The 21,530-nt window shown below is 44.1% G+C and overlaps 1 protein-coding gene across 4 annotated transcripts in view; it reads right to left on the bottom strand.

Moving 5' to 3' along the window:
* Positions 1-20,923, bottom strand: part of SEC14L1 (SEC14 like lipid binding 1) — a 77,099-nt gene extending 56,176 nt beyond the window's left edge. For 3 of the 4 annotated variants that reach the window (XM_007532513.3, XM_060202822.1, XM_060202823.1), the window contains exons 1-3: positions 20,780-20,922; positions 19,276-19,382; positions 17,524-17,616 (exon numbers count right to left, since the gene is read on the bottom strand). In XM_007532513.3, coding sequence (XP_007532575.2) covers positions 17,524-17,586 — 63 coding nt within the window. In that variant the 5' untranslated portion in view covers positions 17,587-17,616; positions 19,276-19,382; positions 20,780-20,922. Of the gene's footprint in view, positions 1-17,523; positions 17,617-19,275; positions 19,383-20,779 lie in introns of all 4 variants that reach the window. The other variant, XM_060202821.1, reaches the window with a different exon arrangement.
* Positions 20,924-21,530: the final 607 nt, after the last annotated feature.

Here is a 21,530-nt window from a genome sequence, read left to right as displayed (position 1 = left end):
CCTACCTGGGGGGGGGGGAGCTTCGCAAGTGATAAAGCAGGGTTCTCTCTCTCTCTTCCCTTCTTCCCTCAAAGTCTCTGTCTCAATCCAATAATAAATTTTAAAAAGAGATTTTAAAAAGCCCTATTTACACTGAGAGGGAGGGGTAGATTGCCACCAACTATAATTTTCTTCAGCTAAGAAGTTAACACTTGCTTGCCTCAGTATCATGAACCAGAATAAAAGCCCCAGGTTAGTAAGTTGTGTCCTACAGATCTGGAAGCATGAGAGTTTCTTTTCTCCCCCACTGTCACTTAGTTCATCAACCTATACCTACTTTGTATGCAACTCTTTCTTTACTAAGAAGCTGTATTTTGAAGAGATGGAATAAGATACAGTGATTGAATCATTCAAGGACGGGTAAATTCTTTTTGTAATATATATATTTCTTTATTGATTTTCCCTTTTGTTGCCCTTGTTTTTATTGTTGTTGTAGTTATTATTGTTGTTTTTATTGATGTCGTTGTTGTTGGATAGGACAGAGAGAAATGGAGAGAGGAGGGGAAGGCATAGAGGGGGAGAGAAAGATAGACACCTGCAGACCTGCTTCACTGCCTGTGAAGCGACCCCCCCCCCCCCCCCCCGCAGGTGGGGAGCCAGGAGCTTGAACCAGGATCCTTAGGCCGATCCTTAGGCTTCGTGCCACATGCGTTTAATCTGCTGCGCTACCACCCAACTCCCTGAATCCTTCAAGGATCGTGTCTTTTTGGGACTAGAATCTATCAAATATAAAAAATAAAACAAACAAAAAAACCCTAGAGCGATATATGAATTATTTCTAGTAGGCCTTATAATGACTGACTACACTTTTAAGATGCATAGTAAACCACAACAGCCAAAATGTAGAAGCAGGCCCAAGCATCCACTGATTTAAGGGCAAGTATGCAAAATGGAAAATACACACAAAGTTTAATTGTTCAACCGTAAAAAGGGGAGAAAATGTTGGTTCTGGCCGGGCTAGTGTGGGGGTGCCTCTTCCCAGGTGCGTACTCTCTGGGTTGGAGAGAACTCGACCAGAGCCAGCCTGAGCTGCTACTACTCAGAGACGCGAGGGAGATAACTCAAGAACCAAACACGTGGTGGCAAAACAATGCAATGTCTCTATTGATCAGAGAGCTATGGCTTTTTTAAGACAGACCTGAAAGTGGCAAGTCGGAAACAGAAATGGTTAGGAAAGGGGCAGAGAAAGGCAAAATGGAGCTGGAAAGGTAGGAACTTCCTTAGCAACTGTTGCAAGGGTTTTAACTGATAGGATTAATAATGCCCTGGAGGCAGGGAGGGTCTTGAGAGTAGAAAGAAGATAGATCAAAGAAATGGAATGAGTGGGAATCTTTCAAAGCAAAACAATGATTATGTAGATGGGCCACAGTATCAGGAATGCAGGGTGCTTTGTGAGCCCTGACAAGCTCAACCACATCCACATAATTTCCTGACAGGTTCTCTACCCAAACCTCAAACTTCCTATTTTGTTAATAAACTCATCTTTAAAAAAAAGTCAATCTGAAAATTAGTAGGGGTTAGGCAGTGGTTGGTATACCTAGCTGAAATAAAGGACTCAGGTTCAAGTCCCACGCCCCAATCTGCAGAAGGGGGAAGCTTCACAAAGGGTAAATCAGTGCTGTAGATAGTGTGTGTGTATGTATATCTTTCACTCTCTCTCTTCTCTCCTCCTCTGTCCTATCCTATCAAATTAATTTAAAAAAGAAAATTAGCAAAGAAAGTCAGGTAAATAATTACAACAAATTCAAAGAGGCACAGAGGTTCAGACAGTTTTGGTGTCAGTAAATAAGCTCACGACTAGCTGGCTACGAAAGCACATGAAGAAAACAAAGTGTCTTTCTGGGACTGTTTAGAGAGTATGGCTACAGTCTGTTCAAGAGCCCATTCCTTTGAAAAATTTTTTTTGAAAATTTTTATATTAAAAATAAATAAATAAAACCTGCTACTCAAACTTTCTTCCTAACTTCTCAGCTACACATTCAAATCAAGAAAGTCTAAATCTGGCTCTCAAACCCCACCACAGTCACCTGCAGGCTGTGTGCAGCCTGCTATGTCCACCCCCAGAATGCTGATTCAGCAGAGAAGAATTTTAAATGTTCCAATTTGCATTCTAAGCCAAGTAAGATGAAGATAACAAGTGTTTGAGGGAAGATTTTTCTAAATATTAACAGCATCGATTCTGCTCTGTAAAGATCTCTTAAATCTATTTACTCTTAAAGTATGTACCTTGTGCTTTTAGTTCTGGACTTGGTGTTTTAAATCATACACAGGCATTAAACTGGGAAAAAGAGAAAGATATATTTTATAGTTAGCACTACCTGATACGACCAAATAATTTACCTGTTAAGAATCATATAGTAGCCAGTCTCTCAGATTTAAACTTATAGGAGATCAAAATAAACTTAAAATACCATTTATCAGAAACAATTTTAAATGAATTTTATGCTCTGTAAAAAAAAAAAAAAAAAATCACAGAAACATATTTTTTAATTAAATTATTTATTTTTATTTTTCCTCCAGGGTTATTGCTGGGGCTCAGTGTCAGCACTATAAATCCACTGCTCCTGTGGTCATTTTTTTATTATTATTATTTTTCTGGATAGGACAGAGAAAACTCTAGAGGGGAGGGGAAGACAGAAAGTGAGAGAGAGTGATCCGGGAGGTGGTACAGTGAACAAAGCATCGCACTCTCAAGCATGAGGTTCTCAGTTCAATCCCCAGCAGCAGAGTGATGTACCAGATGTGATGTCTGGCTCTTTCTCTCTCCTTCTGCACAGGTTACAGTGCTCAAGGAGCAGGGCTTGAGCCCCTAATCCCCACCTACAGAGGGAAAGATTTGCAAGTGGTGAAGCAGTGCTGCAGATGTCTCTGTCTCTATCACTCCCTTTCCTCTTGATATCTGGCTGTCTCTACCCAATAAATAAAGATTATAAATTTTTTAGGAAAAAAAAAGAGAGGGAGCGAGCATTACAGACACCTGTAGACCCTGCTTCACCCCTTGTGAAGTGACCCCCCTGCAGGTGGGCAGCCAGTGGCTCGAACCTAGGTCCTTGTGCTTCATGCTGTGTGCCCTTAATCTGGTGCAACACCGCCACTAGGCCACCCACTTATTTAATTTATGAGGTAGAGAGGTCAAAGCACCGATCAGCTCTAGAAACTTGGTGATATCAGGGATTAAAACTGTGAAGCCTCAGACATGATAGTCTGGTGCACTACCACCATGTCATCTCCCCAGCCCCCAAACAGTATATTTAATATACTCAGTACTCATCACCATAGGAAAAAAGTCAACAAAAACACCAAGTGACACATAAGCCAGGGCACATTTTTCAGTAATTATAGCCTTCAGCTACTGAACATAAACTCTGTTCTACTCACAAAATATGTACATCAGATTCCTTCAAAATGTAATTCAAGTAGTAATTACCTCTTGTCAGGAAACTGTGAGGGATCACAAAGCACCCTGCATTCCTGATACTATGGTCTATCTACATAATCACTGTTTTGCCTGAAAGATCCCCACTCATTCCATCCCTCTGATCTATCTTCTTTCTACCCTCAAGACCCAACCTGCATGTCTAATCCTACCAGTTAAAACCCTCGAAACAGTTGCTAAAGAAGTTCCGGCCCCATTTTGCCTTTCTCCGCCCCTTTCTTAGCCATTTCCATTTCTGACTTGCCACTTCCGGGTCTGCCCTTTAAAAGCCTTAGCTCTCTGATCAATAAAGAGATTTTGCATTGCCTCGCCGCTGCCACTACCAAGAGCTTGGTTCTCATGTAACCTCTTATCAAACTGCTTATCACTGGAAACACATGTGAACAGAACATAAGCAGACATTCAAAGACATAAGGCCCAGGGTGATGGCTCAGTGGTAGGAGGTAGGACAAGTACATTTTTGAGAGTTTACTATATGCTCAAGATAAAAAGGTAGTTTGATCCCTTCCCTAGAGATGTTTGCATAGAAGGGAAGTTGGCAAGCTAGTGACCTCACCATGACAGAGTGAACAGTAGGGGGCCTTGGCCCATCAGAACACCTGAAAATCAATGGGGTGAGGCAGTGGCACACTTTATTGAGTACACGCATTATCATGCACAAGGACCAGGGCTCAAGCCCCTGAACCCCACCTGCAGGGAGGAAGTTTCACAAATGGTAGAGCAGTGCAGCTGGTGCCTCTCTTTCTTCATTTCTACATCTCCCATCCCTCTCAATTTCTGTCTCTATCAATCAATAAAAAATGAAAATAAACATCAAAAAAGGATCAATTATAACACTACTCAACCCCACTATGTCATTAGTGATTTTTTCCCCCTTTACTTATTTTGGAGAGAGACAGAGATAAGTTGAGAGAGGAAGGGGAGATAAAGATGGAGAAAAAAGAGAGACATCTGCAGCACTGTTTCACAGCCTGTGAAGCTTCCCCTCTGCAGCTGGGGACCTGGGATTTGAACCCAGGCCCTTAAACACTGTAATGTGTGCACTCAGCTGGGTGTGCCAACCCCCAGCCCCCACTTCAGTGAATTCCTCAGTGGGAGAACCCAACCAGCCAGATATCCCAAAACCAGGGCTGTAAAGAGAATCACAACAAAGGATAGACCGTCCCAGGCCAGACCTCCACCAAGCACAAGGCCCACCTGCTACAGAGAACACTTCTTACTCAGGCCTTCTCCCAGTCCCCGCCTGTAGAAGGGAAGCTTCACAAGTGGTGAAGCAGGGCTACAAGTGTCTCTCTCTCACCCTACCACCCCCTTCTTTCTCAATTCTTCTCTGTCTTATCAAAATAAAAGAAATATGGAAAAGGAAAAAATTTTCAAAGAGAAAACAAAGGAGTTGGGTGGTAGCACAGCGGGTTAAGTGCACGTGGCATGAAGCCCAAGGACCCACGTAAGGATCCGGGTTCAAGGCCCTGTTCCCCCACCTGCATGAGAGTTGCTTCACAAGTGGTGAAGCAGGTCTGCAGGTATCTTTCTCTCCCCCGCTCTGTCTTCCCCCTCCTCTCTGTCTTATCCAACAATGACGACAATAAGAATAACTAAAACAATAAAAAAAAGGGGGGCAACAAAAGGGAATAAATTTTTTTAAATTAAAAAAAAAAAAAACACAGCAGGAAGGAGTAAATAGGATAATGGTTCCGTGAAGAGACTCTCATGTCTGAGGCTTCAAAGTCCCAGAAACCCCCTGCACCACTATAAGTCAGAGCTGAGCAGTGCTCTGGTTTTTTTTTTTTTTTTTTAATGGCTGCTGGAAGTGATCGATTTGTCATGTAGGCACTGAGCCCCAGAAATAATCCTGGAGGTTGAACCTAGGACTTTGGAGTCTCAGGCAAGAGTCTCTGCATAACCATTATGCTATCTACCCCCACCCTCATAGACAAATCTTTAGAAAGAAGATTCTCAAGTATGAAAGTCACATAATGAAGAATGTATCAATGAATTAAAAAATGTCTAAAATCTTTATAATGGGGTGGGGGGAAAGAGTGGAGAGAAGAGCTAAAATAACATTGGCAAAATGTTGGTACCACGGGAGCTGGGTAAATAAATACCCATGTATTTGATAGCATGAGTACATGGGTATTTATTATGTCATTATCTTTACTTATGTATATTTGAAATTTTAAACCATAATACAAGGTTTTAGCTATTTTTTTTTCATTTATCAAAACAGGAAAATAAATGTGTCAGGGGCTGAATTAGATCCTGCTTTATTTCTCTTTGAAGTATCTCCTACTGAACAACAGTCTTCACCCTAGCACATTAGACATACTCAGAGTGCATAATGTGTTGGAAGAGTAGGCGTGAGAGGAAACGTGCCTGGCTCTGCACCGAGTGCCACATAAAGAAAGCATGGAATAAGTGGTCATTTTCACAACTAAGTGAATTCAAGCAGTTATGCCCAAGCTCTTCTTCATGCACTAGGACTCACTACGGCAGTCAAACACTCTGTAATTAGAATGGCACAACCCTCCCCCCCCCCAAACACACACACACACCTCCACCACTAAAAACTGACCAGGGTCTTTTAACAGTTTATCAGAGAAAATAGTTCACTTCCCTTAGTCCAACATTTGCACAAAACTGGGTTTTAAGTAACTACCCCCTATGCTGTCTGCTTATCCCTTTGAGTAAAAACAAATTCTATTAGGTGGCTTGAAAATCCAGCAATACCCTGACTAATAAAAAAGATGCCTGTCATTATCACACCTCATCCATGGCAAACTTGAAAGCAAAAATCAGAGGAAAGAAAAAAAAAAGTCCAGGGATGAAATCTTTTTTATATATATAACTTATTTAATTTAATTTATTTATTTATTTATTTATTTTACCAGAGCACTGCTCAGCTCTGGCTTATGGTGGTGTGGGAGATTGAACCTGGAACTTGATGGAGCCTCCGGCTTGAGAGCCTGTTTGCATAACCATTATGCTATCTACCACCGCCCCCAGGGATGAAATTTTTTTTTTTTTGGATGAAATCTTAAGATGAGGATAAGGGACTGGAGGTGAGCAGTGTATAAAATGTTGGACCTTCAATCATGAGATCCTAAGTTCAATCCCCAGCAACACATGTGCATCAACAATGCTTTGGTGTTTTCCCTCTCTCTCTCTCTTTCTCATTAATAAAACCTTTGACACAAGGATGAGGATTTAAGGAAGATGTGAGATAGAATGAAAATATCTCTAATTAAAACGATGCATTGCACTCAGAACAGAAGAAAACCAAGTTCAAGAAAGAAAACAGGCAGCTCAAGATAAATTCAGCTATGGAAGACAACTGGGCCCAGGGAAACAGTTCTACTTAGATGCCCAAGGTTGCCAGTTAGATCCTCGGCACTGAAGGTAACAGACTGCCGTTGGAGCTTGCCTGCCCCTCTCTCCCTGAGTCCCCCCTCCCACTCCTTCTCTGGGTCTCAGGTGAAACTCTCTTTTAATGAATTAATTAATTGAAACAGGAAGCCAGCTGGAGCTGGCTGTTACCCAGAATGAGAACAACAAAGAAGGAACAAGGTTCAGCAGGACCCAGCCAGGCAGAGGACAATCTGGGAACAGCTGTGTGTGTGGTGGCGTGCATTAGAAGCCACCTCCCTCCTCCAGAGGTCCGCTACCTTTGGATTTCTGCAGTCCCCACCCTCACCCTCAAAAGAGACCAGATCTGATTTCACTCACTGGAGATGCTCCTTATCTTGCAGAAAGACAAGTTTCCTCTAAGGGACCCCCACAGCTCATGAACTGTTTTAAGATGTGAAATTAAATGGATAGGCTTATATAAAAACACAAGTGCCTATTTAATCTAAAGGAGATAAACACATTCACAGTACAGTCAAATGCTACGAGTCAACTGACATTTTTCACCTGGAAATTAAGACAAAGAAAAAGGCTAGGAGGACATGGGTGTTACCAGGCCCTGCCTACACTTCCCTGTCTGCAGTCTGCATAACTCTCCGGCAACCCTCACACCCTCGTCACTGGCGGGCTAGTAACAGTTCCTGAGCTAGATGGCAACTGGGACCTGATCTGTACCTAATGTCACGGTGACTCCTCCTCAGCCCTACCATTCATTCTCTAGCCTGGGCAAGGAAAAGAGACCAAAAAAACAAAACAAAAACTAGAAATTGATACAAAAGCAAAGCAAGAGAATAAAAATAAACGCAAATCTTCTAGTAGTGAGTTATTTTATCAAAACCTATATAACACTTGAAAATAGATTTTTTCCGGTTCTTCAACCAATGAGAGTATAAAACAAACGGTTATTGGAGTATCTATTGAAAAAAGTGTTATTTACTACTATATAAAAAAAAATAATAAGTCAACTTCTTCACAAATGGATTTGTTCCTTAGGAAGACTCTTGTTTAACAGAAGGGCTGTACATCAAAGTCACTTGTTTTCTTTTTCTTTTTATTATAGTGGTTTTTTTTATATTTATTTATTTCCTTTTGTTGCCCTTTGTTGTTTTATTGTTGTAGTTACTATTGTTGTTGTTACTGATGTCGTCGTCGTTGGATAGGACAGAGAGAAATGGAGAGAGGAGGGGAAGCCAGAGAGAGGGAGAGAAAGACACCTGCAGACCTGCTTCACCACTTGTAAAGCGACTCCCCTGCAGGTGGGGAGCCGGGGGCACAAACCGGGATCCTTACGCCGGTCCTAGCACTTTGCTCCACATGCGCTTAACCCGCTACGTTACTGCCCGACCCCATATAGTGTTTTTTTTTCCTTTTGTTGCCCTTATTCTTTTTATTGTTGTTGCAGTTATTATAGTTGTTGTTACTGATGTCGTCATTGTTAGATATGACAGAGAGAAATGGAGAGAGGAGGGGAAAACAGAGGGGAAGAGAAAAACCCCTGCAGACCTGCTTCACCGCCTGTGAAGCGACTCCTCTGCAGGTGGGGAGCCGGGGGCTCAAACCAGGATCCGCACGCTGGTTCTTGCGCTTTGAGCCACATGCTGTGCCCCGACTCCCGAAAGTCACTTGTTTTCTATGAAAAAAAAAAAAAAAAACTAAACCTCTTCTCAGAAAACAGATCGCAAAGTTACATTTTAGATTTTAGTTTCCATCAAAGAAATAACATGGCTGAGAGATCAATATAATAGAGCACCAATAAGGGGCCGGTGGTGGTGCACCTGGTTGAGAGCACATGTTACAATGCGCAAGAACCCAGGTTCAAGCCCCTGGTCCCCTCCTGCAGGGGGAAAGCTTCATGAGTGGTGAAGCAGTGTTGCAGGTGTCTCTCTGTCTCTCTCCCTATCTCCCCTTCCCTCTTCATTTCTGGCTGTCTCTAGCCAATAAATAAATAAAGATTGAAAAAAGAGGGCCAACAAATTCAAGTATCTGCGGCAGAGATGGGGTAAGAAAATAGCAGGGGCTGGGAGATACCATAACGGCTATGCAAAAGACTCTCACGCCTGGGGAGCCGGGCGGTGGCGCAGCGGGTAAAGCGCACGTGGCGCAAATCGCCAGGACCTGCGTAAGGACCCCAGTTCGAGCCCCCGGCTCCCCACCTGCAGGGGAGTCGCTTCACAGGCGGTGAAGCAGGTCTGCAGGTGTCTGTCTTTCTCTCCCCTTCTCTGTCTTCCCCTCCTCTCTCCGTTTCTCTCTGTCCTATCCAACAACAACGACATTAATAACAATGTTAAACAAGGGCAACAAAAAGGAAAATAAATATAAATAAATAAATAAAAAAAAGACTCTCATGCCTGAGGCTCAGAGATCCCAGGTTTAATCCCATAAACCAGAGAGCAGAGCAGTGTTCTGGTCTTACTCCCCTACCCCATTCCACTCTATGTCTATCTCATTAAAATAAGATAGAATTGGTGTACTGCACCAAAGTAAAAGACTCTAGGGTGGGGGGTGGGAGTTCAGGCCCTGGAACATGAAGGCAGGAGGACCTAGTGGGGGTTGGATTGTTATGTGGAAAACTGGGAAATGTTATGCATGTGTAAACTATTATATTTTATTGTCGACTGTAAACCATTAGTCCCCCAATAAAGAAATTTTAAAAAAGAAAATGAAGTGTGCCTGGGTCCTTGGTTCTCTCCTGACACTGCATATATCAAAGCCAAACAGTGCTCTCATCTTTTTCTCATAAAATAAAAAAATTTTCGGGCTCGATGGTGGCGCACCAGGTAGGGTGCATATGCTAACAATGACCAAGGACAAGGGTTCAGAGCCCCTTGGGGAGTGGGGAGAGCTTCACAAGTGGTGGGGCAACGCTGCAGCTTCCTCTTTCTTCCTCTTCTCTTTCCCACCCTCCTCCCAATTTCTCTCTGTCTTGGCAGAGAAGAAAACCACTGGGAATGGTGGGGTTGTCACACAGGCGCCGGATCCAGCAATAATCCTGGTGGCAAACTAAATAAATCTTTAACAAGAAAGGTAACAAATCCTGTGTCTCCCCCTAAAGAGTCAGGATTTAGGCTGGAAGGACGCAGTATCTAGGAGAAAACTGCTTTCAAAATGTGAGACTAGCAGGTACCACCCAAAGGATGATACCCAGGGGGAGGAATGGGGAGGGCCGGGGGGAGTGAGTCTGGGAATGAGGGAAATTACTGGAGAAAAAGGAAATATGGGAAGAGAGGAGGGTGAAGAGAGGAGAGAATGATGTAAGCAAATCTAGTGTGAAAATGGAAATCCCAAGCAGAAAGACTAGACACTAATAGACTTACAGGACATTTCAAAGAGCAGTGGAGCCTCCTGGGCCTTTCATGACAGATCTGCTGGTCCAGACAGCAAAGCTGTGACCTAGCTTCTCTCACACATTTCTCAGTCAGAGCGCCTGACCTGACCGTTCTCGCCCATGCTGCCCCACTACACAACAGTACTCCTGATTCTCTGCTTTTCTATTGCTCCTTCAGTAAGTAAAGGGCCTTTAACATTTGGAAGGGGGAAGCTATATTTGAAAATGGGAGTTTAAAAGTTGAGGTTTTTACCTTATAGATTTCAAAAAGAAAAACTCTAACCTATGCATCTCAGAGTCACACCTCTTCCACATTCTAACTTTCTCTCTCAGATCACGTCTTTACAATAGAGGGTTAAATTTGGGGGAGGAATTAAGGTCAGGGAGGTGCTGCCCATCCTCCCTCTGGAATGAAGGAGGTCAGATATCTGGATCTGGATCTTCTGGCCAACTACCCAGAGATATTTAGAACAGTCACTAGGCTAGTTAAGGGGTGAATGCCTTGAGGAATAACCCCATTCCCAATACTGTGCAATATTTCAGGATGAAGCCTTTTCCTTTGCACAAGTACTGAAGTACCTAGTTATTACTTTGCAGCATCAGGCCGACAGACCATTTCTACTCTATTTCAAAAAGCTGTGTGAGATCACAAATCCTTCAAGGAACACTGACCCAAATCGAGCTGGGTTGGCCCAAGAAATGTTTTTGATAGAGGAAATGTTAAAAGGCACCTTCTCAGAAAGGAACCTTCGCAAAACATTCCCAGGCTACACTGTATTATCGAGGCCATAAGGGGCACCGTGAATGAGATCTCCACACATTACAATGTCAGCCTGGACTTCTTTATACCCTGAAAGAGGGCTGAGTCACATGATCGCTCACCTCATAGTAGAGCTAACATCCAGTTTCTGGGCCAATATCCAATTAAAGAACACCCTGATCAGGGAGGTAGCTCAGTGGTAGAGCACATGCTCCAAATATATATATATTCTCTCTCTCTCTCTCTCTCTCTCTCTCTCTCTCACACACACACACACACACACACACACACACACACACACACACAGCTGTGAGTTCCATCCTCAGCAGCAGCACCAAAAAAAACCCAAAAAGTTCTACTGAAAAAAGAAGGGGAAAAATGGCCACCAGGAAACAAAGACTCTATCCCAGGTTCAATCTCTCACACACCCATAAGCCAGCAGTGCTCTGGTCCCTATCTTTCTGTATCTCTCATTATTCTAAAACAAGTTTTTAAAAAACTGTTTCTAATCTACATGGTTACCTCTGTACTTATACAAAATAACAGGGCAGGTTTGTTGGGATCAGATCAGCAGTTTGATTTTACTGTAATCATGGGAAAAGTCATGATGAATTTTTGCATAAAAATATAAAATACATCAAGACTTTTCTGAACACCCAATATTTGGTATATTCAGGTAAAAGAAGAAAACTATTTCAAGTTCTAATCATCTGAGGCTTCTCCTTTTTTTGCTTTTAGGTGCAACCAAGAATGAACCAAATGAATCTTAAATTTTTACTTTCTGAGCTGACATTTTGCTTTTCTCAAGTTTTGAATTTGTGTTAAGAACAGTGACTGGGAGTCAGGTGGTAGAGCAGCAGGTTAAGCACACGTGGCATGAAGCACAAGGACCAGTGTAAGGATCCCGGTTTGAGCCCCCGGCTCCCCACCTGCAGGGGAGTCGCTTCACAGGTGGTGAAGCAGGTTTGCAGGTGTCTATCTTTCTCTCCCCCTCTCTCCATTTCTTTCTGTCCTATCTAACAACAACAAAATCAATAACAACAACAACTACAACAACAAAAAAAAACAAGGGCAACAAAAGGGAAAATAAGTAGAATTGTGACTATCCTTTTCCTTAAGCCTAGAAGCCCCATTACAGATCAACCATACAAGAATAAAGTTAGCAACTGAGAAAGCACCCATTTGGGTGTGGCCAGTGGCTCAAGCATTCAGCTTGAAAGCACAAGGTCCTGAGTTCAATCCCGGGCACTGCATATATCAGTGCTGCTCAGATGGCCTTTCGCCCTCTCTTTATTAAATAAACACAGGAAGGAAGGAAGGAAAGAAGGAAGGAAGGAAGGAAGGAAGGAAGGAAGGAAGGAAGGGAGGGAGGGAGGGAGGGAGGGAGGGAGGGAGGAAGGGCGGGGCCATTAGGGAAGGAGGCAGGAAGGGCCCATTAGACTGTGAACCAGTTCCTTTTCTGCAAACACCTACAGCCAGTAGGAACAGGACAATATAAACAGACCACTTCCCAGGCATTAACAGGTCAATCTCTAAAACAGTGGGGGGAGGGCCAAATTTCTTCTTACAGTGGACACATCACGCAATTCTAACAAGTCCAGTTTAAGCTGGATTTGCAAAGTAACGCCATACTCCAGTACTTCCAGTCCTCCCTGGTGAGTCTCACCCTTACACCGTCTAGACTGGAAAATAAGACCGTTTTTAACCAAAGCAGGAAAATAAATGTGTTTCTCTGTCTCTTCGTGAATACCTCAGAGCATGGAGTCCCATGCTTGACATGTGTCTCTGATCTGCATGTGCTGTCCTCATAAGGTTTAATTACACAACTGAATCATGACCACCAGTCAGACCATTGTCAGTAGTTTATATTAAGTGGCCAAGGGTGTCCGGAACACCCTGAACTTCTCCATTCAAAGTTGTATGTATGTCCACAGTTTTTTTGTTTGTTTTTTTTTTTTTTGGCTCCCTGTGTTTACACACTTGCAATAACCCACAATTCCAAACACACTGGCTCCTTAATTTTCAATCCTTAAAAAAATATATAATATATATATGTATATATATTTTTTATTTATTTTTACTTATCTGACAGAGACAGACAAATCAAGAGGCGGCAGCTCTACATTGTGACACTGCTATGCCCCCCCCCCCCCCCCCCCGCATTTCACTGCAGGTGGTATCTGTTGTTGGTATCTGTATCCATGACAACTCAACTAACATTTCCACTCTTACAGACTTCCAGCCTAATTCCAATTCTCAAGACTGCGAAGCAGGATATAACTAGAGGAGGGAACTGGTCACCAAGTCTTAATACGCAGATCTGTAGTCCCCATTTCTGAGTCTTTCTGGGACTTGTAAAATATTCTGGGTGGGGGAGATAATACAGTGGCTGTGCAAAAAGACTCTCGTGCCTGTGGTCCGGGAGGTGGTGCAGTGGATAAAGTGTTGGATTCTCGCACATGAGGTCCTGAGTTCAATTCCCGGCAGCACATGTACCGGAGTGATGTCTGGTTCTTTCTCTCTCTCTCCTTCTATCCCTCTCATTAATAAATACATAAAATATTTTTTTTAAAAAAAGACTCTCATGCCTGAGGCTCCAAGGTCCCAAATTGAATCTTCCATACCACCATGTCAGAGCTAAGCAGGGTTCAAGTAAAATAATAATAATAATGATGATAATAAAATTCTGAGTTGCATAGAAAGCATGACTGTCATGTAAGCAATGACTTTAGGACTCTGACCCTCACATAGGTAGTGGGCAGTATTCCTCATGTTCTTTTTGTTGAAAAAATTAGCAGAGAGATAGTTATCTTTCCCTTAACTTATTTAACTAGTGCCGGCAGAGAGTAGTTTAGGGCTGAGGAGACAGCCTAACGGTTATGCTGTCAAGACTCTCATGACAGGCTCCAAAGTCCCAGATTCAATCCCCAGACCCACCATGAACCACAGCTGAGCAGTGCTCTGGTAGCTATCTGTGTATATCTTTCTCTTTGCATCTCTTTCATTAAAAATAATTAAATAGGGGCGGGGGAGACAGCATAATGGTTATGCAAACAGACTCTCATGCCTGAGGCTCCTAAGTCCCAGGTTCAATCCCCCGCACCACCATAAGCCAGAGCTGAGCAGTGCTCTGGTATTTCTCTCTGTGTGTGTGTCTCACTCTCTGCATCTCTCTCAAAAATAAAATTTAAAAAAATTTTTTTTAATAATAATTAAATAAAATGTTCAAAAAAGCGAGAGGAGGGCCGGGTGGTGGCACACCTGGTTTAGAGCACATGTTACAATGCACAAGGACCCAGGTTCAAGCCCCCCACTCGCCGCCCCGTCCCCACCTGCAGAGGGAAATCTTTGCAAGTGGTGAAGCAGGACTGCAGATATCTCTGTCTCTCTCCCTCTATCTCCCCTTCCCTTTTGACTACTGGGTGTCTCTATCTAGTAAATAAAGATAATTTTAAAAAGAAAAGGAAAAAAGAGTAGTTTCTTTTTTTAAGATTTTATTTATTTATTCATGAGAAATGAGAGGAGAAAGAGAGAAAGAATCAAACATCTCTGGTACATGTGCTGCCAGAGATTGACCTTGGGACCTCACGCTTGAGAGTCTAATGCCCTATCCAATGTGCCAGCTCCCAGACCACGAGAGAGAGAGTAGTTTCTATTACTACAAATGTTGTTTCTTAGCCAGCTCAACAAAGGGTTTCTCAGAGCATAAATGCCCTTCTTCCCCTTGGCCAAAGACTTACTCTCCTTTTAAAAAATTTCTTTTCTGGGGCAGGGGAGATAGTATAATGGCTATGCAAAGAGGCTCTCATGCCTGAGGTTCTAAAGTCTTAGGTTCAATTCCTCACACCACCATAAACTAGAGCTGATAAGTACTCTGGGGAGGGTAGAGTATTTCCTGTTTTATTTTATTCAGTGTCTCATTGACACAATCAGACTACTTACTGTTAACAGTTCTAAGACCTATTGGTAATAAATCAATCTTTTAAAATTATATTTAATGTTTTGGTAAATAAAATGTACCAGTCACGGCACCTGCCACCCCACCCCACACCCACTGGGGCAATGCTTTTCTCTGGCTGCCTTTCTGCCACTCTGCCCAACCCCCACCCCAGGCCCCCCACATTCATCTCCAACTCCACAGTCCCTGCCACCTGGTTAGACTCCAGGTAAATAACCCACAAGCTAACCAGCAGCCTATCACATGTTGGGTCTCAGGGCGAGGAGAGCCGGCTAATGCCTCTCGAGATCTTAATTAGGAAACATGACAAGAATTGGTCACTTAGAAACTGAAAGAAATCAACAAGCAATTCCACAGTTGACGTGTGGCCAGAAAAGTCTGACCAATTAAAAAAAGTGTTTGAGCTGAAAGCACAGGAGAAGGAGAAGTGAGCAAATCAGTCAGCTGGCAATGGGGAGCCAGGCTCCAGCTGTCCCTCAGGGTTAGCTCTGCAGACAAGTGCTAGAAGCCCAGGCTGAAGAGAAAGCACCCTTCCAGGCCAGGTTTTTGGACTCATTGTGTCCCGGCTGAAACTGCTGGATTTCTGCACTGTTGTAATGATACCTACCACCTAGTTCCAACAGACTATGGCCCTTCTCAAGTTAGTGGCAGTACATATATCCCTGCCCCGTACAAAGTCAAGCCAGCACACAGGACATGCAAATGAGTCTTGTTGGTAAACCACTAAAATAAAATTCTAGGCAGTGTTCATATTTAAGAGACATAACTTTAAAATACCCGCCCCCCCCCCCCAAATAACCTCAAAGGCAAGGGAGAGAGCATGATGGTCACGCAGAAAAACTCTCACACCTGAGGCTCTGCAGTCCCAGATTCAGTGTCCCCGTACCACCACTACCCAGAGCTGAGCAGTGCTCTGGGAAATAGAACAACCTCCTCAACCTTGAGAGAAAGGGGGTACCAGGCAACTTTCAAAAATAACAAAAGGAAGATTCACCATCTTGAAAGAGTATGGGTCTGGGTCACTCTGGTCAAAACTAATCAACTGTGCACCAAACACATGGCCATTTCTCTATATGTAAACTGTACATCAATTTAAACACCCCGAATCTAAATAGTTCCCATGAAAGAATGTGGGTTTTTGTTTGTTTGTTTGTTTGTTTGTTTTACCCCCAGAGGGGTGAACCACTGGCTTCTGGTAAGAATAGGGTTTGAACCTGAAGCTCTGTCTGCCTCAGAGCCCATGTGCAGAGCCACTATGCCAGGGTCAGCACACTGCAGTTTTTGTTTTTTCAAAACCATCTTCATCTAGATAAAGCTCACAAGCATAATGTTGAAAAGAAGTCGTCAGATGAAGAACACCTGAGTTTCCAGAGACAGCTAACATTCAGCTGTGGATGTGAAGTCAGGGGAATGGCTAACTTTGACAGAGGTGGAGCACGAATGGAAAGGAACCAAGTGGAGCTTCTAACTGGGCTGCTGGAATCTGCTCATAGATCTTATTTCACTTGACATTATCTTCAAAGTCACTGTTCATGACAGGAGCATTTTCCTGAAAATATGTTATATTTATCTTCATAATAAATGGGGAGAAATGCCCTAAAGTGGGGGCTGGCAGTGTTGTAACTGGTAAAGCACACAAGTTACTATACTCAAGGAGCCAGGTTCAAGCCTCTGGTTCCTACCTGCCGAAAGGAAGCTTCACAATGGGAGCAGTGCTGCAGATCTCTCTCTCTCTTTCTCTCCCTCTTCACCATCTCTCTCCCTAACTCTCTTTATTTCTGTCATAATTAAATAAATAAAAAGTTTTTTTAAAGAATTCCCTAGAGCAATCTAAAAGTGATTTTGGAAAACAGTTGTCTTTTCCATCTAGTTAAAGGCTTATTTTCAAAAAGCTTAGGTAAATACAGAGAATTAAATCATTAATTACCCTATTCAGGAAATTCCAGTATGCCTTAGGAAGTTGATGGAGAGGGGGTTCCTTTAGCAATTTAGAAAAAAGTAAATTAAGGGCCAGTCGGTGGTTAAGCACACACATTACCATGTGCAAGGACCCAGGTTCAAGCTCCCAAGTTCCACCCTCAGGGGAAGCTTCAAGAGCTGAGAAGCAGATCTGTAGATATCTCTCTCTCTCTCTCTCTCTCCCCCATCTCCCTTCCTCTCTCGATTTCTGTCTTACCAAAAAAAAAAAAAAAAAAAAAGACAAAAAAGTAAGTTAAACTCTATCTTATAGTGTGCAATTCTTAAATTCACCAGTAGCTAAAGCAGCAGCAGAGGAAAGAAACCAACCTCCACATCCCTTTTCTACTTTAATAAGTAAAATCCAAAGGAAGTATTAGTCAGATCCTACTTCAGTGTTTTCGGTGGAAGACTCAACTAGGATTTAAACATTATCTTGAGGTTTATTTTTAAAAGACACATGCAGTTAATTTTTTTTCAGTCTTACAGTTAAAAACATTTTATAAACTTAAAATAAATGTATATGCACATAAACAGAATAAAGGTGGAACAATGGAAATAAGCAAAAAAGTTTACAGATTATCAAATTCAAATATTGAAAGAAAAAAAAACTAAAAGAATAAACTGAAATGTAAAGTAGTACTCACAGCCATAATTAACTCGAAGGGGTGTTTGTACACCCTCACGGGTGACTGATATTTCTGCACCATGATTGCAATAAAACAGCAATCCTCTCACACCTGCAAAACAAAAGCACCTTTTAGCAAGACCCAATGATGTAGAGAAGACTGAATCTGCATTCCCATATCCTACTATAGTCTCGGGCGACAAAGAGACACCAAGTGCTCACAATTCTCTGTATACACTTAAAGGTGCTACTTAGACAAGGGCAGGGACATGTAAGAAGACAACAGGAAGAGAAGAAAGCCCAAGTGCAGAAAGGGCAACAGCACTGGTCTGAAGGCTAGTGGACGCCACTCCCGCCACTGAGACTCTCCAGGGCTGCACTCATGAAGTCGTGTGCTGACTTAATGGTTCTCAGGAGCAACAAAGTGTTAGGATTTCGTTTCTTTTTCTTTTTCAGAAACAGAGGGAAACTGAGAGGGAAAGGGGAGATAGAGAAAAAGAAAGAAGCAAAGAGGGAGAGAGAGAAAGAAAATAAGAAAGACAGACAGACATCTGCAGCACTGCTTCACCATTCATGAAGCTTTCTTTCCTGCTAATGGGGACGGGGGTCTTAAACCCAGGTCCTTGCACATGCTAATGTGTGCTGCTCTGCTGAGGATGCCACCCCTCAGCCTCAAACTGTTAAGATTCTAAAAGCCAATAGAATTCATCCATGAGTGATTTTTTTCTTCAACGATTTCTATCAACCGAAGCCAAAGAAAAAACGGTGGCACTTTTATATCAGTTCTGAGAATACAGAAAAATGCAAATAGAAAAAAATACTGTTCTAGTGGTCCAGGAGGTGGTAGAGTGGATAAAGCATTGGCCTCTCCAGCATGAGGTCCTGAGTTCAATCCCTGGCAGCACATGTGCCAGAGTGATGTCTGGTTCTTTCTCTCTCCCATCATTCTCATTAATAAGTAATAAAATCTTTTAAAAAAATAAAGACTGTTCTGAAATTATGAACTACTCTTCAAAGATAGCTTCAAAGGAAACGTCTTAGACTGACTTCTAATCACAAACTATGATTTGAGGCTGGTCTTCATGTGACAAAGCACTTCAAGCACTCTGGGCACAGGGCCCACTAAAATCTCCAGTCTCAAACATTTCTAAGAACAGCTGTGTCTATCTAATACAGTATCAATGAAATGTTCAACTCCAGTGATCCTCCTTCAAGATACATAATCACATTTTGGTCCACACCTATGTGGGGGGAGTTCTTTTTTTTTTTTTTTAATATTTACTTATTACTTTTTTGTTGCCCTTGTTTTATTGTTGTAGTTATTACTGTTGTCGTTGTTGGATAGCACAGAGAGAAATGGAGAGAGAAGGGGAAGACAGAGAGGGGGAGAGAAAGAAACCTGCACACCTGTTTCCCCTGCAGGTGGGGAGCTGGGGGCTTGAACCAGGAACCTTATGCCTTGTGCTTTGCGCCGCCTGCACTTAACCCACTGCCCTAGCTTAACCCACTGCACTCTACCGCCTGACTCCCGGAGATTTTTCTTTTTTTTCTGAAGTCTTTTTTTTTTTTTTTTCTAAACCAGAGCACTGCTCAGCTCTGACTTATGGTGGTATGGGGAACTGAACCTGGGACACCTGGAGCCTCAGGCATGAGAGTCTCTTTGCATAACCATTATGCTATCTATCCCCACTGGAGATTTTTCTAAACTGCACTTTTACTTGAAGACCTCTGTAATATTATATACCTGCTTAAAAGAAATCAAAGAGCCTACCTGCTCTTTCTCTGATGATCATTAAGAACGTTACTTTTATGCTGAGAGTGATTGAGAGGATGTTCAGAAGTACAAAATGGAGTGTTTTCAAGGAGCCCAAAGTCTAGCTGTCAAAAAAAAAGGAAGAAAATTAGCAGTACATATTTTATTTCTGAAGATTTCTATCTATATGATTACATTTTTAGCAGGTAAATCTATTTCTAACTTTCCTTACTTTATGTTTGTCAGCCCTCTGAAGGCATGAAAATTATTAAAGGACAACTCCAAGTGACCTCCAGCAGACGACTTCCCTCAGATTGCTACAACCTCTGTAAAATAAGGTTTGGCAGGAGGGGGTAGATAGCATAATGTTTATTCAAAGAAACTCTCATGCCTGAGGCTCCAATGTTTCAGTTTCAATCCCCTGCACCACAATAAACCAGAGCTGATCAGTGCTTTGGTAAAAATAAAATAATAATTTTTTTTAAGTGCTGTGGTGCTTCATCTTCCAGCACTGCCACACAATTCTTTTAAAGATTTTATTTATTTATGAGAAATAACCAGACATCACTCTGGTACATGTGCTGCCAGGGATCAAACTCAAGACCTCAAGCTTGATAGTCCGATGCTTAATCCATTGTGTCACCTCCTGGACCACTAAAATAATAAATTTTAAAAAATAAGGTTTGGTGTGAGATCATCTGGAAAGACTTCCAGCTCTAAAGTCACTCGGGGCCAGACCCCTGAGTTCTCCACCCGGCTCTTTATCTAGATCCTGGGACTGCAAAATCTTGGTGCGCTTGGGACCACGGTCTTCTTCTATTTAAGTCTTGCTAATCTGACAACTGCTGGGCTGCAGGGTGGGAATTCAATAAATTCATTTAAAACTTTTAACTGAGAAAACTCATGCTTATCTTCTAGAGAAGGGACAGGGGTCGTGATGAGTGGGTTTGAAAAGGAGAGAGGAAAAGTAAGTTAAGCAAGTAAAAGAAAGGAAGGATTTGACGCCAAGACAATCAATCCCATTCAAGGCTCCACTCCACGGCAGAGCCTCCCAACTCGTGCACGTCCCGGCCTGGGCGCGCGGGTCCAGAGGAACGTGCTGCGGGCAGCCGGGTGACAATGGCCGAGCGGCACCCGGATCAGCCTCTGTTGCATGACAATCGGGGCTCAGAAGGCAGTCGCTGACCGAACCCGGAGGGGAGGGTGCATCGCGAGGAGGTCGGGGAGCGCCGGGCCCTGGGGGCCCCCAGCCCCGCTCCAGCCCGGGGCCCGGGGGGACGTGCGGGGCCCCCGCCGCCGCCGCCGCCTCCTCCCGCGCCGGGCTCCGGGCCGCGCAGGCTGGCGGTGGGGGCGGGGCGCGGAGCCCGTCCCGGAGTCGCCACGCGGGGCCTGGGGGCGCGGACCGCTGGGCGGCAGTTCCCTCTCGGGTCCGATCGCCGGGGAGACACCGACCGATCGCGAGCCCGGGCCACCCAGAGGAGCCAGGGTGCGCTCGTGGCTCGGCGCGGCTACACGTTCCTACCTCTTGTCAGAAAGGCCGGGTCCGGGACGCAGGGCGGCGGGGTGCGCTCATGCCGGCGGCTCTCAGTGCCGTCGCCGTCCCTCAGCGGGCGGCCGCGGCTCCACCGCCGGTTCCCGGGAGTGGGCTGGCGCTGGGGGGGGGGGGGAGTGGGGGGGCCGGGAGCGGGCGGGGCGCGGCGAGGCTCGAGTGGTTGTTACGGGTGACGGGAGGGCGGGGCCCCGCGGGCGGGAGAAACGCGCGTGCGCAAACGAGGTTGAGGGGCGGAGACGGGCTCCAAGTCGGTTGCTATGAAGGCGTGGGGAGGATGGAGACTGGGGCCAAACCCGAACGGCGCAGGCGCCAATTCCCGACCGGCGAGGGGGCGGAGTTTCGAGCTGCTCTGGGGGAGGGCTGGTCCCTCTGGAGGCGCCTGGCTCCGCCCAGTGCTGCGTCACGGGGCGGGGCTATGCAGAGGGCGCGGACTAGAATCCCCCGGACTGCAAGGCTAGGTCCCCCCTGGACAATGTACTAATAACCCGACCTAGGAGCTTTGCAGAAGTCGGCGACCGATCGGGTCTGCTCAGCGCTGGAGATTCACCTCAAGCTTCCTCATTTTTTGTTGACTACTCAAAAATCAGCACGCTTCCCCTTGCAGTGCCCTGAGGACATTTTCTCGGATGAGGCTAGTGCCAAGGCTAGGGAGGGGCTGGGTGGAACCTAGCTGCATCCGGTCAGCACCACCTGAGAGCTCGGTGCAATTGAGGGAATCTTC

This window comes from Erinaceus europaeus, chromosome 12, assembly GCF_950295315.1.
Source record: "Erinaceus europaeus chromosome 12, mEriEur2.1, whole genome shotgun sequence".
In the NCBI taxonomy this organism is placed as follows: domain Eukaryota; kingdom Metazoa; phylum Chordata; class Mammalia; order Eulipotyphla; family Erinaceidae; genus Erinaceus; species Erinaceus europaeus.
The sequence above is the reverse complement of the archived record's forward strand: the minus strand, read 5'-3'. Positions and strand labels throughout refer to the sequence as shown.